This window comes from Scyliorhinus canicula, chromosome 11, assembly GCF_902713615.1.
Source record: "Scyliorhinus canicula chromosome 11, sScyCan1.1, whole genome shotgun sequence".
Lineage (NCBI taxonomy): Eukaryota > Metazoa > Chordata > Chondrichthyes > Carcharhiniformes > Scyliorhinidae > Scyliorhinus > Scyliorhinus canicula.
In genome coordinates, this window is record NC_052156.1 from 123525972 (window position 1) to 123541944 (window position 15973).

General features: G+C 45.4%; 1 protein-coding gene and 1 non-coding gene across 2 annotated transcripts in view; one reads left to right on the plus strand and one right to left on the minus strand.

Annotated features, from left to right (window-relative positions):
* Positions 1-15973, plus strand: part of LOC119973347 (laminin subunit beta-4-like) — a 163850-nt gene that overhangs the window by 52171 nt on the left and 95706 nt on the right. Inside the window, 6 exon segments of the mRNA XM_038811282.1 lie at positions 5470-5582; positions 7736-7815; positions 8455-8605; positions 10846-10968; positions 13221-13400; positions 14392-14513. Of these exon segments, the coding sequence (XP_038667210.1) occupies positions 5470-5582; positions 7736-7815; positions 8455-8605; positions 10846-10968; positions 13221-13400; positions 14392-14513 (769 nt within the window).
* Positions 6816-6888, minus strand: trnak-cuu. The gene has a single exon. It is a non-coding gene; the product is annotated as a tRNA-Lys (tRNA).

Consider the following 15973-nt stretch of genomic DNA (forward strand, 5'->3'; position numbering starts at 1 on the left):
TAATATTTTGCTTGAGAAACTTCATGACTAATTCTTTCTTGGTATCATATTCTTCATAATTTTGATTAACATGTTTTTAGTTGTTTTACTCAGGTATGTAACAAGTCCACCACGGCCTTTACTTTGAGCCTTTCCTTGTTGCTCTAATCATTTGATTCTTTGTTTAGACTTGTTTTGCACTGCAGAAACGTGAGCTGCCATAATGGGGTCATATTTTACCATCAACTGCACTGTAGGTAAAAAATTGCCATGATTCAGAACCTCATTATCTAGAGTGTAGGCCGATTCATTTCTGTGACCTCGAAAAGGAAGTGCTTGCTTGCCTAACATCTTTATGATGTCTATAATCCTCATGACAATACTTCTCTGCTTCAATATTTCTTCTTTCCTTTTAATTAGTGATGCTGCAAAAAATTTATCTAAGGTGCCATCATTAACCACACTGATATATTGCTGAGCATTTCTGACATGTGTTGTTGTCGATTCATGTAAAGTCAAGCTCTGGCTAATACGCCTGTAGTCACTAAAGCCATGTACAAAGGGTGATGGATTACAAGTGTTGGGAAACTCAAAGGCTAAGCAGTATGAACAATATAAGCATCATTTTCTTGTTATATGTTAGCCATTTTCTTGGGACTGAGTCATTCATAATTTTCCTCTCATACAAACGAGCATCAAATGGCAGATCATCAAGTGGCTGAAGTGGATGTTCAGCAAAAAACTGATTTAGCTTTGCTCGTGATGGATATTGGAAGATTCCAATAATTGATCTTTCATTTTCTTGCGTAGGTTCATTTACAGGATGTGCTTCAGAAACCAAGTCATTTATGCTTGAAGGAATATCTGATTCCCTGTCACTAGTTGAAGCTATGAGTTCAGATGTTGCAACTACAGGCAGTACAGACACCGGAACAAGGAAGCCAGAAGAAATATTGGGCCTGAAGTAGCTCTTCTCTGTTCTTGTAACTCGCATGTCATTGCATCATCACCATGAGCATTGTTTCTTGCTTCTTGATTATTTGTTGCAGAACTGGATATTGATGTGGATTGTGCTTGTGGTATTATAAACTCTGTAATGGGCCTGCATCGCTTGGCTGATTCCTTCCTTTCTGCTTCGTTTTGTTCTTAGCGTTTTAGTGACCCAGATTTATGCTTTTTCTTTTCCTTGCTGGTAGGGGTAATATTCCTGAAATAAAAACTTCATTAAAAATAGCCCACATTGGAAAAAATTAATATTGATGATTGCAAGAATAACTTGAAGGAACGCCAGATAAACCCTACTTGATAAAAAATATAAAATAACTTACTTACACTTCAATAGGCTATGTTCATTAGTCAATACTACTGTGGCCTATGCAGCTTCAGAAGAGGAGACAATCGACTGTCCAGTGTTCACACCAGCACGCAACTGAGACAACTGTTGAAACTTAGAGGTTTGGTCCGACTATAGTAAGACATTAAGAATGGTCCCACAACCAAAGTTGGCATGTCCAGTTTGATACCAGTGTAGTGTTACAAGTCGCAACCCTTTGAGTTTACCGATCATGGCTTATCACTTCAATATCTTTGGACCTCATGATTCACGTCAAGGTACCCAGCTTCGCCTTTTCGGTGACCCTCCGCGACCCTATGTACTGCTTGATATCCTTTCAAGTTGCCGACCATCTCAAATCACGAACTGTAACTTTAGCTTTAAATTCACACGCTCTTGCTGAAAACGTGGATTCCGACTATTGTCCGACCCGGGTGAACCAGCCCCCCCCCCCCCCCCCCCCCCCCCCCCCACTCTTTTTCACATCCGTTTAACACTGCTACGTTCCTTCATACACTGAGTGATTATTTGTTTGTTTCTTTATTGCATTTTTATTTGGTATTGCTCTTTTTAAAAACAATTATATTTTATTAAGTTAGAATACAAATCTCAGGAAAGAAGCTGGAGATTTATTTATCTAATTAATTATAATTTTTAAGGGCCCTTCAGAGATTCACGGGCCCCTTCTTGGCTCTCCGGGCCCTGGACCGATGTACCGGCTGAACCAAGACTACTGCTTGATATCCTTTGAAGTTGCCGACCATCTCAAATCACGAATTGTAACTTTATCTTTAAATTCACACACTCTTTCTGAAAACATGGAATTTCCTTAATTATGCCCGACCCGGGCCCCCCTATTCCACATCCTTCCACTACCTCCCCTGCTTCGTTCCTTTTCATGCACTGCTTATTTGTGTCCTGTTCTCTTTTTTTTCTTATTTCTTTTTATTACTAAAACAGTTGTCTGTGTTTGTTTCTTTATTGCATTTTTATTTGATATAGGAGCCCCACTTCATCAGGGGCCCACTTGCCATCGGGCAAGCTGACACCCTGGCCAGTCCGCCACTGCCACTGAAGATTACTAAATAGTGTCGCCAACTGCAATTCAATATATCCCTGGAGGTTTCATCACATGACTTGCCCCCCTGCTCCAGCCATTAGTCGGCCAACACATCCAGCCTTGTGACGCACTGCCTTTCTGCACCAGCTGGAAAGCACAAAGATGCGTTACCCAATTGGGTGCTGCTCAACCATCAACCAAAGAGACATTTTATTCCCATTCCAATATTTTTATATCTGGTAAAAATAAATATTCAAAGATAATGAAGGAGGGATTTTTAATGTCCTGGTGTTAATTCCCCAGGGTTGCACACATCCTGGAGATTTGTCTCCAATTCCTGGTGACTCCTGGTCAATCCTGGATGGTTTGCAGCCCTGTTCCTAAAACAGGCTGCAGTGCAAATGGGCTGAGATGCATGAAAGTTGGTCCATCCCAATTTCAGGACAAAATGTTTTAAGCAACTTTCGGGTGCAGGACATTGGCCCCAAAATTGAGCCTCACTGCCCCTATTTTAAGTTTCCAATAATTTATACCCCCAGTGCCTCTATGACCATTTTACAGGCCTATTTCTTCCATGCTTTATTGAGCATTTAGTGGACAATACTTCATGGATTACCTTGCTCTGAGTGCCACCTTGTGGTTGCTAGGGGGAAATTCATTTTTTCAAGCAATCATCATCTTGACTTCTGTTAAAAGTTCTTTAAGTTCTTGTGAGTCGATGAAATCATCTGTTACGACCCCTTGCGCAGACAGACCTTGTCCGGCATCTGATTCCCCTCCTGCATCTCAGAGTATGAGCTATCCAGCTGACTAGGGGGCGGAGCATCCTCCCAATTGGAGAAACTCCCCACAGGATATAAATCCCGACCTGGGAGCAGGTCAGGGAAGCTGACCCTGCAGGGAGTGGAGAGGGGTTATTCTTATATCTAGTGTGAGAATAAAGAGAGTTGTATCCTGTCAACCTGGCATCTTGTGGAGTCCTTGCCTCCATCTACACCATCAGCAACAGCATTATGTCCTGTCACAGAGTCTTTAGGGCACAGAAGATGATCATTCAGCCCATCAAGTCCATGCTGGCTTCCATTCCCACACTTTCTTCCCCTGTAACCTGCCTAGTTATTTCCCTCAAGCGCCCATCCAATTTCCTTTTGAAATCATTGATCATCGCTGCTTCAACCACCCTTGCAGGCAGCGAGGTTCCGGTCATTACAAGTTCACAATCAAAGATTTAGATGACCATTTGGCCTGCGGTCACATCACTTTTAGAAGGAAATAATTGAATATTCGATGGAGTAAAATGATCTCTTGCTCTCCTTAGAGTGGACACATTTTTAACAATCTGTATAGCCTGTTAACCTTAGTGTTGATCTGTTGAGTTAGACACATATAATCCTCATCCACTCTTAGCCCCATCGCACAAAAACACCCATCTCTCAGAAGGAAGATGAGGCAGTTAGATATGATATTTAAGAGGGTGAAGAGTGATGCCATTAAAATGGAGGCCATTTTCTTTTAATGGAAAGATATGGGGCACGATTCTCCGCTGCCCACGACGGGTCGGAGAATAGCGGGAGGGCCTTCCCGACAATTTTCACGGCCTCCCGCTATTCTCTCCCCCCCCCCCCCCCCCCCCCCCCCCCCCCCCCCCTCCGGCCGCCCCCCCGACACGAATAGCTGCTCGCCGTTTTTTACGGCGAACAGGGATTCTCCGCAGGCCGATGGGCCGAATACCGCGGAGTTTATGGCCGTTTTCACGGCCGTGATCTGCTTTCAGCGTTCGTGAAAGCGGCCGCAAAGTGCCCGTCCCGGACAACCATGGCACCGATTGCAACGGCCGCACCACGGCAGTGCCAAGGGTGGCATGGGCCTGCGATCGGTGGGCTCCGATCGCGGACAGCGGGTCCGATACCCGCACACTATTTGTTCTTCCGCCGCCCGGCAGGATCAGTCCGCGGGGCGGCTGAGGGGCATGACGGCCCGCGCATGTGCGGGTTTGACGCGTCATTTTGATGACGTCATCCGCGCATGCGTGGCTGACGTCATCGTGCGCGTCAGCCGCCGTGACTCTTTGCGGGCGGAGTTAGTGACGTTCCCTAACTCCGCGTCGCCGTGATTCCCCGGGCCCCGATACTAGCCCCGCCCGGGGGGGAGAATCGGGTCCCGGGACGGAGCTCCGAGGCTAGCGTGAAACATGGCCATTTGCGGAGAATCGCGCCCATGGAAGCTGGGAAACACATTTCCTATCAGAGAACAGACTTTCTCCGTAGCCTGACCAAGAATGTGTGGGATGTAGTAATATAAAGAGATGAGTCGTCTAATTTTAACCTGCTTGGCCTGATTTAAGTGAACTGGCAGAAACCTGAAAATGGCATTGGGTCACTTACCATCCATTGACTTTGGCACCCTGGCTCCGGTCATCGTAGGTAGGGACCTGAGAACAGTGTCTGGAGTGCTGATCTGTTTCTGATGGAAGGCCACTTGTAATATTCCATGATGTCCATAACATCCTCATGCAATTTTAAGGTACAAATGGGCGAAATGTACGTTGCACAGGCTACGCTGATTTGCACGAGATGTTGAACGACACTTAAAGGAAAACTGAAAGCTGCTCAACAAACAAACAAATGACATGTTCCCTTTTTATTGCTCATGGGGAGTGCTGTCAGCCTATCCCAGTTGTTTGTCTCAGCATTGCTTCCCTCCCCAAGGTGGTGATTGTTCGTTGATTCGATGTAAGAGCCAGATGGTTTCTATCCTCTTTTCTATGACCAGTGAGCTCGAGTGGGGAGCCCGCTTGGTGCCCCCATCTTGCTGGTATCATAGGAACAAGGTGGAGGCCTCAACAGAGCACAGGCCTCATGGTGACAGTAATGGGCAGCCATATTATTAACATCAGCCTCATTGAAAGGTATTTTAACATCCTGAAAGCTTTTTTAGCAATAGAGGAGACGGGCGGCACCTGAGATTAGAGGTGAGTGCAAAATTGAGGACATCAATCAAACAAAAACTACAAATGGATGCTTTATGTTGTTTAACTAGATTTCTGATGCAGATTATTCGTGTTCCACAAAAAACTGATTTTGAATGTTTTTTTCAGATTGCCGATGTGATTCACGCGGCAGCATGTCAGCACAATCGGCTTGTAACCCAGTCACTGGGGAATGCCACTGTCAACGATATACCTCTGGGAGAAACTGTGAACAGTGTCTGGTATGTTATAATACCATCTTTCACCTTACTTCACCCTACTTTCAAACTTATCATTGTAAGATGTGGAAAAACTTCACAACAAACCGAGTCTAATCCCCAGCAGAATTCCTAGCCACAGCCTCGGAGGTGGAAACCACCCCCTTGAGCAGAATTGCAGGGATTGGTTCATTTGAACGATCAGCCCATGCCTGTAATGGCACATCAGAGATGCCCACTTTGATCCGTTAACAACACCCAAGTGAGAGATTAAAGGGTTCTTTCTGCTTTTTCTTTCATGGGATGTGTGTGTCGCTGGCAAGCTGGCACTGGTTAACTGCCCTTGAAATATGTCAGGAAGGGGCAAAGAGAAACAGGGCAAAAAATCTGAAAGTGCTCCAAAGAGAGCTCACTACCAAAGGCAAAATTGGGGATGGACCAAGAGTTGAGATGACTCAGAACTCCCCAAGACACACCCGCTTGACATGGACAGGGCAGAAAACGTATCCACTAGTTCCACATCCGCCACTGATACTTGGAGCAGAAGGTAGGCAGGGCAGAAATGTGTTCAGGCCCAAATTCGGCCTTCCCTGGCAGACAATCAGCTCACTCTCAGGCTTCCCTAACCTGTGACTCTCAAGCTCCAAAACTTTTAGGGTGAGATAGAACTCATCTGTCCCATAATGAGAAGATCAGTTGAGTTGAGTGAGGCCGTCAATTGCTGAGCACCGTTGAGGGATAATTGGTAGACGTTCAGCTGCCCAATCTCATGGTCGATGAGCAAATGAAAGAAAGAAATACCAAGGGTTTGATCCCTGCCTTAGCGAATTTAAACTGGGACAACCAAACTGGTGGAGGGATCTACAGCCAGTTTCAAAAGCCCTGGACTAGTGAGACAAAAGAAGATTTTGCGAAAGTTCCAGCTTCAGTCCGGATGTCAGTTGAGTACAGCACCAGGCTCGGCTATTTAAAAACATAAGAACATAAGAACTAGGAGCAGGAGTAGGCCATCTGGCCCCTCGAGCCTGCTCCGCCATTCAATTAGATCATGGCTGATCTTTTGTGGACTCAGCTCCACTTTCCGGCCCGAACACCATAACCCTTAATCCCTTTATTCTTCAAAAAACTATCTATCTTTACCTTAAAAACATGTAATGAAGGAGCCTCAACTGCTTCACTGGGCAAGGAATTCCATAGATTCACAACCCTTTGGGTGAAGAAGTTCCTCCTAAACTCAGTCCTAAAACAATGAGGAACCGCCCAACGTGGGGCCCGAACCCACGACCCTGGGATTAAGAGTCCCATGCTCTACCGACTGAGCTAGCCGGGCTGCTCGAATCTTTCATAGGATGTGAGCGTTGCTGTCTATCCCTAATTTCCCATGAACTGTGGCTTGCGAGGCAACTTCAGAAGACAGTTAGGAATCAACCACACTGCTGTGGATTTGAACTCATGTATAATGTATGTCAGACCAGGAAAGGATGGCAGATTTCTTTCCCTAAAAGACAGGAGCAAACTCGGTAGTTTTATTTTAATGAAGATAGTTTTATGGTCACCATTATTGAGATGAACTTTCAATTCCAGATTTATTAATTGAATTCAAATTTTACCAGCTGCAATGGTGGGATTTGACCCTCTATGTACCCCTACTATTAGCCCGCTTGATTCAGGATTCCTAGTCTCGTGACATTATCATTACACTACCAACCCAACAGGTATCGCCTGTTGAAAACTTTCTAGTATCATATACAGTGCAGAAGGAGGCCATTTGGCCTATCGAGTCTGCACCGGCCCTTGGAAAGAGTACCCTATTTAAGCCCACGCCTCCACCTGTAACCCTGTAACCCAGTAACCCAAACTAACCTTTTGGACACAAAGGGGCAATTTAGCATGGCCAATCCACCTAGCCTGCACATTTTTGGACAGTGGGAGGAAACCGGAGCACCCGGAGGAAACTCACGCAGTCAAGGGAGAAAGTGCAAACTCCACACAGACAGTCGCCCGAGGCCGGAATTGAACCCGGGACCCTGGAGCTGTGAGGCAGCAGTGCTAACCACTGTCCCACCATACTTTGGTTCGCACACATGAGCAATATACCAGACTGAATGCAATCATTGTATTTTCTGTTATGTTCTTAAATTATTGCAATTTAATTGTGTTAATATATTTTGTTATAGCCAAATTACTGGGGCCTTGGAACTGGTATCTATGGGTGTTCTCCCTGTGATTGTGACATCGGAGGGGCCTATGATAATCAGTAAGTATAATTATTAGTTCTGGCCTTAAAGGAGCAGGTTAAACACAGCTTTACCTGAGTATCAATATAGTATTGATTATATAATGCAGTATAGCATTTTTAACCCTAACCCTCATTATAAACTGGCCATCTTTGGAGTTACTGTGAGACACATCATAGGAGATTCACTCGTGTGAAACAAAACTTATGAAGGCCAAATGTTAACAGACTCTTGTTGATCGGTGAAAGAATACTATCCTTCCTGACTAAGTTGGAGTTAATGGTTCTTTTAACATAACCACCAGTGTATGTAAAACTTCAAACAATTTGTATTGGTCTGCTTTTGGCTTCTTTGACCTAAAGCTGTTGGATATTAATTAAGAACTATTAATTGAAATCAATGATTTGATTTTGCTTCTTAACTGGAATATAGAATAGATTTTTGAACAGTTACAGTTATTTTTACAAAAGTCACGTCTCTGTCCGAAATGCTTACAGTGAAGAATCTGCTTGTGAATTAAAACTGATTTTAAACAGGTCTTCATAAAGAACAGTGGAAGGAGCTTATAACCTTTTATATGGACACCAGCGTTACACTGTGGTATTGTGGTAAGATTTGCTGCCTGTTCACTGCAGTTATGTGTTGTCCATGTTTTACAGTTGCTCCTTGCTTGATGGGCAGTGTCGGTGTCTCCCCAACATTATCAATCGCCAGTGTAATGAACCGGCTCCGGGGTACTTCTTTGCTCCATTGGATTACTATTTGTATGAAGCTGAACTTGCAGAGCCCGTAGGAAATAGTGGTTCTTTGGTTGGTATCTCTGCAAACATTTCTTTTGTTTAATTTGTTTGGATAAGGCCCCTTGTTAGGCACTATTGTGCAATTTAATATTCAAGCCACATTTGCATGAATGCTTTCACTGTCACTTAAGTGTACAGTAGGCATACAATAATGTCACTGGCTGAATATTAAGTATGCTTTGTCAACTCTGATCCAGTTTCAAATCAGCCCCCAGGCTCCCATTAAAATGAATCAATTGCAGGCATTAAACTGAAAGTGGGAGCTTTTTGGTATTTCTCTTCCTGCACAAGGCAGACTTTCACCTGTTCTCAGACTGATGCTACCACCCCTCCTCATCCTCCCCCCCCCACAACAGATTTCTAGTCTATTGTCAGAGGATTCAAACTTGATGGGCGCCATTCCGCATCAACCATGGCTGACCAGCAGTCTCTCCTGTTCCTGCTATTAGTGTGGTGGAAGGTTTTTATAGGTGATACTCAACCTGTTTGGCCACATTATGAATGCATCTTCTCTGACCATCACGTCCTGGGGTGGGACTTGAACCCCGAGTCACACAACTGTGACATTTTTAGATGATAAAGGATCAAAACATCATGAAAGACAATTTTGAGCTGCTTACCAAACATAGGGGGCGCGAATGACGCGGCCGGCGGCGCCTAATGACGTCAGCCGTGCATGCGCAGGTTGGCCGGCTCCAACCCGCGCATGTGCGGTTGCCGTCTTCCCCTCCGCTGCCCCGCAAGACGTGGCGGCTTGATCTTGCGGGGTGGCGGAGGGGAAAGAGTGCGCCTCTTGGAGTCGCCGGCCCGACGATCGGTGGGCACCGTGGGCCAGTCCACTCCCGAGCACGGCCGTGGTGCTCGCTCCCCTCTCAGTCACCCATAGGCCCCAAACTCACCTTTTGTGATATGTTCACGCCGGCAGCGACCAGGTGTGGTTGCCGCCGGCGTGAACAGGTCGGGAACGGCAGGCCGCTCGGCCCATCCAGTCTGGAGAATTGCGGGTCGCCGTGAAAAACGGCGACCCGCAATTCTCCGAGTGGTGTGTCGCAAAACGCAGCACGCCATTTTGGGGGGGGGAGATTTGCGGGGGGTGCCAGAGTGGCCCTCCAGCGATTCTCCCACCCGGCCTGGGCATCGGAGAATCACGCCCAGCATGTCTCAAATCACTGATATACTGAATTCCAAATAGTTATTTCATGAGAGTCAACATTATTTATGTTAAAATCATCATATTATAATATTTTCTAAATAGACAAATTGGTCCAGTAACAAGTGACTTGCATAAACCTAGGGCGCGATTTAAAAGAAAGAAAGAGTCCCGTTTTGGGCATGTTCAGTGGGGTGTTTCTTGGCACCTTCAGTGCTGGGAACAAACCCGCTATCAAATAGGCCTCTGGATTTTTTTGGCCTCCCGCTGAGGCCGCATTTACCTTCATTTGCTGCACTGACAAGTTCAGCTTGTCAGTGCAGGAAGAGACCGGGGTGCCATTTTTAAATGCCACCTCGATCTCTCGACCCCCCACTGTGGCTTCCGGATACCCCCAATGCCCCAACCTACCTGTTAGGGGGCCTTGAAACCCCCCTGACCCACCTCATAAAGGTAAGGCACCCTAACCTGGCACCTGGACACTTTGGCACTGCCAGTCTGGCATTTTGTCAGCCCCCGACAGCCTGGCAGTGCTGGGTGCCCAGGTAACACTGCTGGGTGCTCAGGTGGCAGCGCCAAGGTGCCTGACTGACAGTGCCAAGGTGCCCGGGTGACAGCCGAAGTGCCAGGGTACCACTCTGCCCAGAGCCTGTCCTCCAATGGCCAGTGACTTCCCCAGGTGCCGTTATGCCTATCCATGTTTGCGTGTACCCATGCTAAACAACGCCATACTGAGGTCTCCTTGGCATGGGCGTTCATTTCCAGGCCTTGGGAGAATCCGGCGCAACATATTTACTACTCACTTGAATATGTAAATCTGGATCATGCCCAGCGAGGGCGAGTTTCAGATTGCAACATCTCGCGAGATCTCACAAGCGTTCTGGTCGCAAATCTCGCCAGAGGCCTCTCGTGAGATTTAACGGCCTCGTCACATCACTGGATGGAAGGCAGTGGGGCCGTTCGATCACGCCCTGAGTCTTAGGTTTTTTGTGTTAATAAAGCGTATTTGCTTCTTAGATTTATAAAATTACTTTGCGTGATTCTGCCCACTGGCCAGTATTCCTTAATTTCTTAAATAATGAAATGAGTTCTTTTCTCAGGTAAGGCCATCATCTCTGCCACCGTGTAATGAGTATTTACAAAAGCACGGCTATAGAGTGGAGCACGGCAAACTGATACTTCACAGGATTGCTAAACGTCATATGCGACGTCAGAGGAAGAGGGTATGTAAATCTTCGATAGCAACATGTTCTGCGGGTTGTTAAATTCATAATTTATAAAATAATCTGTAGAATGCCTTTCTGCTGTCTTTCTGCAGAAAAGTGAGAATTGGATTGACTGACCAGTCCAATGTTTGTTCACTTGACGGATGCTGTGCGCATAGATTGGCAATGATGCAATTCGATGGATCAAATTAGCCATTTAAGCAGAACAGTAAAATTCAAATGGCTTTCAACATCGAGCTACTATCTTAAATGCATTATCAGGCATTTATTATTCTTCATAATAGTAAAGTAAAGTCACCACAGTCCCAGACGACCTTTGGCTTCTTTCGCCTTTGCCGGGGAGAGCTTGCTGATGGTGATTTAACCTGAAGACCACCACACCTCAGGTCAGGGACATGAAGGCAGGGCCTTCATGAATAGCCTCAGCCAGTATGGGAATTGAACCTGTGCTGTTGGCCTCACTCTGCATCAGGGATCAGCTGTCCAGCCAACCAGATAAACCAGCCCCTTCTTCTTCTTCATAATGTGCATTCTGTAGGCATTGAATATTTTTCGACGCATTTTTGTCTGCTCTACCAATAGCAAGGCAATGAAGGTTAGTGAGCCTCTTAGTTGTTAAAATGATTGTCAGGTGATGTCATATGCTGGCAATATAAGGGCCATTTTATAATTTTACGCTCCCAGTGATCATAAATTTGAATTTAAAAATTTGGAAAATTGCACAATTTGCATACCAGAATTTCTGAAAGTCAGCAATTTACCCCGAGGCATTTGTTTTTCTCTCTCAATTTTCCTTTTTAGTTTCCCAGCAGCAGAATACTGTAAGTGGCAACAGGGTTAGTCTGTTTTCAGACCACCCACCATACACCAATCTGCTGTTACCAGCCATGAGGAAAGTTGATAAAGTCTTGGGGTTATTCTCTCAATGGAAAAGTGCCGCCACCCCGACATTCTGGAACTTTCTGCCCAATTCCTCTGCCTTGCCATTTCTCCCCTTTCAGAAATCTCCTCAAGTTCCTCCTCTGTGATCATTAGCCTCTCCCTTCTTCTCCCATGACCCCATTCTCAGGGGGGAGATTTTTGGAGGGGGCTGCTCTAGGAGGAAAGGTAGCGGATGGGGAAAATTAATTCGGCGGGAGTTGGAATTGTGCTTACCCGGTGGTGGGATTCTAAAGTCCAGCCGATTGTCAATGGGATTTCCCTTTGAAGCCACCATGCACCCGCCTTGAAATCGGTGGGCGGCGGTGCACTGCTGGTGGGGAAAGAGAACCCCAACAGCCAGAGAATTCTGGCAATGGGTTCAGCTCAGGGAGCTGGCTGGCAGAGTCCATACAGGTCTTTGAGTTCACCTACAACACTTCAATTATCCCCACTGAGACTGACCTCAATCAATGTCCTTTGCAATGTATAGAAGGAAGACCAACTGAGCCTGCAAGTTCAGCCATGTCCCACAGTGTGGCGAGTACAACACTAACATGAGCATTTAATACAGAATGAATACAAAAACACATTATTTCTTCCACATTAAAGAAATGTCCCTAACTCTCCTGTAACCATCAGTGCATGCCAACCAAGAGGTGTGCCAGTACATTTAGACCTCTTATTAACATTGTCTCAACAAATAACAATGAGGCACACCTGATAGCATAAAATATTTACAAGTAAAATTCAAATTTGAAAAACACCATTTATCTAGGAGGCTCTATTCGAGCCCTCCTGTACTTGCTGCATTGCTGACAGTGGGTTTCATCGCTGAAAGCTTCCACTGTCAGATGATCACAGGTGTCGCCCATACATGCTGCCAACGCGTTAAATTTTAATTGGGATTGCATGGGAACCAGTAGGAAGCAAGAGAGCGGAAGTGGCGTTCCCTTCCTGTTCCGCTGTTGGGAGCCGCATTCATGGTTAAAATTCTACCCACAGTGTTCCTTTCCCCTTGTAAAGATATTGGGCTCGATGTAAGTGAATGGGTTATAAGTGAGTTAACATAGGTCCATCCTTATGTGAGGAATGTTATATAGGTACAAGCTGTTTGGTTGCTCAGAACTTACTATTTTGGAAACATCAGTGCCTCGTGAGACTCTGTGCATTCCTCCCTAGTGTATGCTTATGATACAGGCCTTGTGGATAATTGTGGTATATGTTAGAGAAGTATACTTTGTCAAGTCTCATTCTGGGACGCACTTTTTGAGGAAACTATGCAACAGGTAAAACAACATGAGGCTAATGTTGGCAACATTCCTTTATAGCAAACTGTGAGTCCAGAATCCCAGGTACAGGTTGTTTCCAGAGAACATGTTCCTGGTAGGCCCATGACTTGGACGGGTCTGGGTTTTGCTCGTGTTCCGCACGGAATGGGACTGCGATTCGTTATTGACAACATTCCATACCCGATGGATTTCACAGCTGCCATTCGCTATGAGTCAGAGGTATTCAAAGCACCGCATGCCTTCAATTTTCAATCTCCCAAACGTATCAAATGTAACTGTTTCCTCATCAAGCAGCCCACAGACATCCAAAACTTGAGTTCTGCTCCAAATGTCTCTTACACTCGTGAAAAGGATGGTCTATTATGTGACGCCTATCTAGCCTCGAATATTTCTCTTTCCTTCTCCTTCTCTTTCTGTTACAGCCTTTCTCCTCTGTCGATGTTTTTTACTTTACTGGGGTCAGTGCGCCTCAGTTGGGACTTTCTTCTTTTGTTCCTCCTATGCTGTAAATACACCATTCCACACAGAGGTTGCTTCAGGCCGTGGAAGGTTACAGCATGACAAAGTCATTCAGCCCATGATGCCAATGTGAGACTGCTAGAGCTGTCTAAAATAATCCAACAACCCTGCTATAGAATCCTAGGGGCTCACGCAGTGCCATACCAATCTTCAAGTTCTTCCTCCTCCCTTCGTATTAACAAGTTGAATTCCATGCAATGCACAGATAAACAATCACAATGTCTCATTTCATTGATTTATCTCCAACATGTCAAAACTGTGTTTCTCATTACTTTCTTCAGTCTTTTTCCTTCTTACAATCTTCACCATTTTATAATTTGAACGTGATGATACCCGATCGTTATTTTCCACATTTCTTTTCTACGTTCTATGACTTCACTTCACGGTGTCCTTTGGGCCTCGGTCCTTCTTTGATGATTCTCAGTTTATAAACAAAAGCACAGCCGGAATTCTCCAGCCATTGGGATTCTCTGTTCCCAGAGGTAGCACACCCCCGCCGACGGATTCCCGGTGGTGTGGGGTGTCTTCAATGGGAAAACCCCATTAATAAGCAGTGGAAACAGAGAATCGTGCTGCCAGCGAATGGCACACTGCCGAGAAACATACGGCTGGGGTACCGGAGAATCCTGTTCCACATATGCACCACTATTTGTAAAACAAATGACCCTATGTTTCTTTTCCCCTGAGTCAGTCGACGGACGATTGGATGGCCAGTGTTCGCGTTCGGCCAACAAATCAGCCAAGTGCTAGCCACTGCCGAAATAACTTGCCCTCACAGGAAGCTTATACAGTTGCCATGCCAGCCGCTACCAGGTTAGGACCTACTGCAAATAACTCAACCATTCTTTTGATGCTATGCTGCACATTATTTTCAAGTATTAATGGTTCTAATAATGCACCACACAGAAAATTTGCTTTTCCGTAGGCTACAGAACAAGAGTTAGAAGGTGGGGTTAAGCTGGATAATTCTTTTTCACCCAGTACAGATATGGGCGGCACAGTGGTTGACATTGCTGCCTCACAGCGCCAGGGACCTAGGTTTGATTCTGACCTTGGGTGACTGTGTGGAGTTTGCACATTCTCCCTTTGATGAGTGTCACAGACCAAAGCTGTGCAGGTTAGGTGGGTTGGCCACGCTAAATTGCCTCTTTGTGTCAAAAGTGGGGTTATTGGGATACGGAGATAGGGGTGGGGTAGTAGGCCTGGGGGGGTGCTCTTTCGGAGGATCAGTGCAGATGTGATGGGCCGAATAGCCTTGGCCTATACTACAGGGATTCTATGATTCTACGATAGGCTGGATGGCCTCAAGCTGTTCAGTAGATTTCTGAGTTGAAACACAGAAGGGTGTAACACAGGTTGTAACTGGTTTAATATTTGGCATTTTACACCTGGTGATAAAAGTACAATGATCCCATTCAATCCTGTTCCCCACCAGAAAGCTATTGGAATTTTAAATCCAGACCGTAGATCTCAGTGTTATAAGTGTTAAATTACTTATAATTTTAAAAATGTTTGTAAATTACACTTGGCAAGCTAGCTGTCTACCTAATAAATACTGGTACAATCCATTAAACAGACAAACCATTTTGATATTAATTCATTTAGAATTTGCACCACCAACCCTGACCAGCACTGCTACCATTCTGCTCATCCAACGTTTAGTCGTAGACAAGCCAAAACGTTCTCCATATTAAGATCAGCAAGACTGAGGCCATCTTGTTCGGTTTTGTCTGAAATATAATGGTTAACAGATAGGAGGTAGTGGAAGATTTTATGGTTGACAGCTGCCTAGTAACACCAGGCAGGTGGAGGGAATGGCTTTGAGGGTTGTGTGGTGATACGCATCACTGTAGATACACAAGGGGTTAAGATAGATACACTAGAACTGAGTAAACACTGGAGGGAGCACCAGAGACATCATGACACACAGACATTCAACAAATAGGTCAGTAAGATAGGACCCGACCAATCGGCAGTCAAGACACACCCAGAGGCGACGCTACCACAAGGGGGCTACCCATATAAAAGGACAGGGCACACATGCTCATTCTCTTTCCATAGGTGACACTCATGGAGACAGGGGCAGATCAGGAAGCATCACACCCACCGCATGGATTAGAGCAGACTAGTTAGTTAGATTGAGTTACTATAGCAAGATTAGCAGGAGAGTCGAACTCAAGTAGGAGAATTGTTAGCTGTTCAATAAATGTGTTAAATCTATCTCCAAGTCTGAACCTTCCTTTGTCAGAGCATGCATCAAGGAAGCAGCTTAT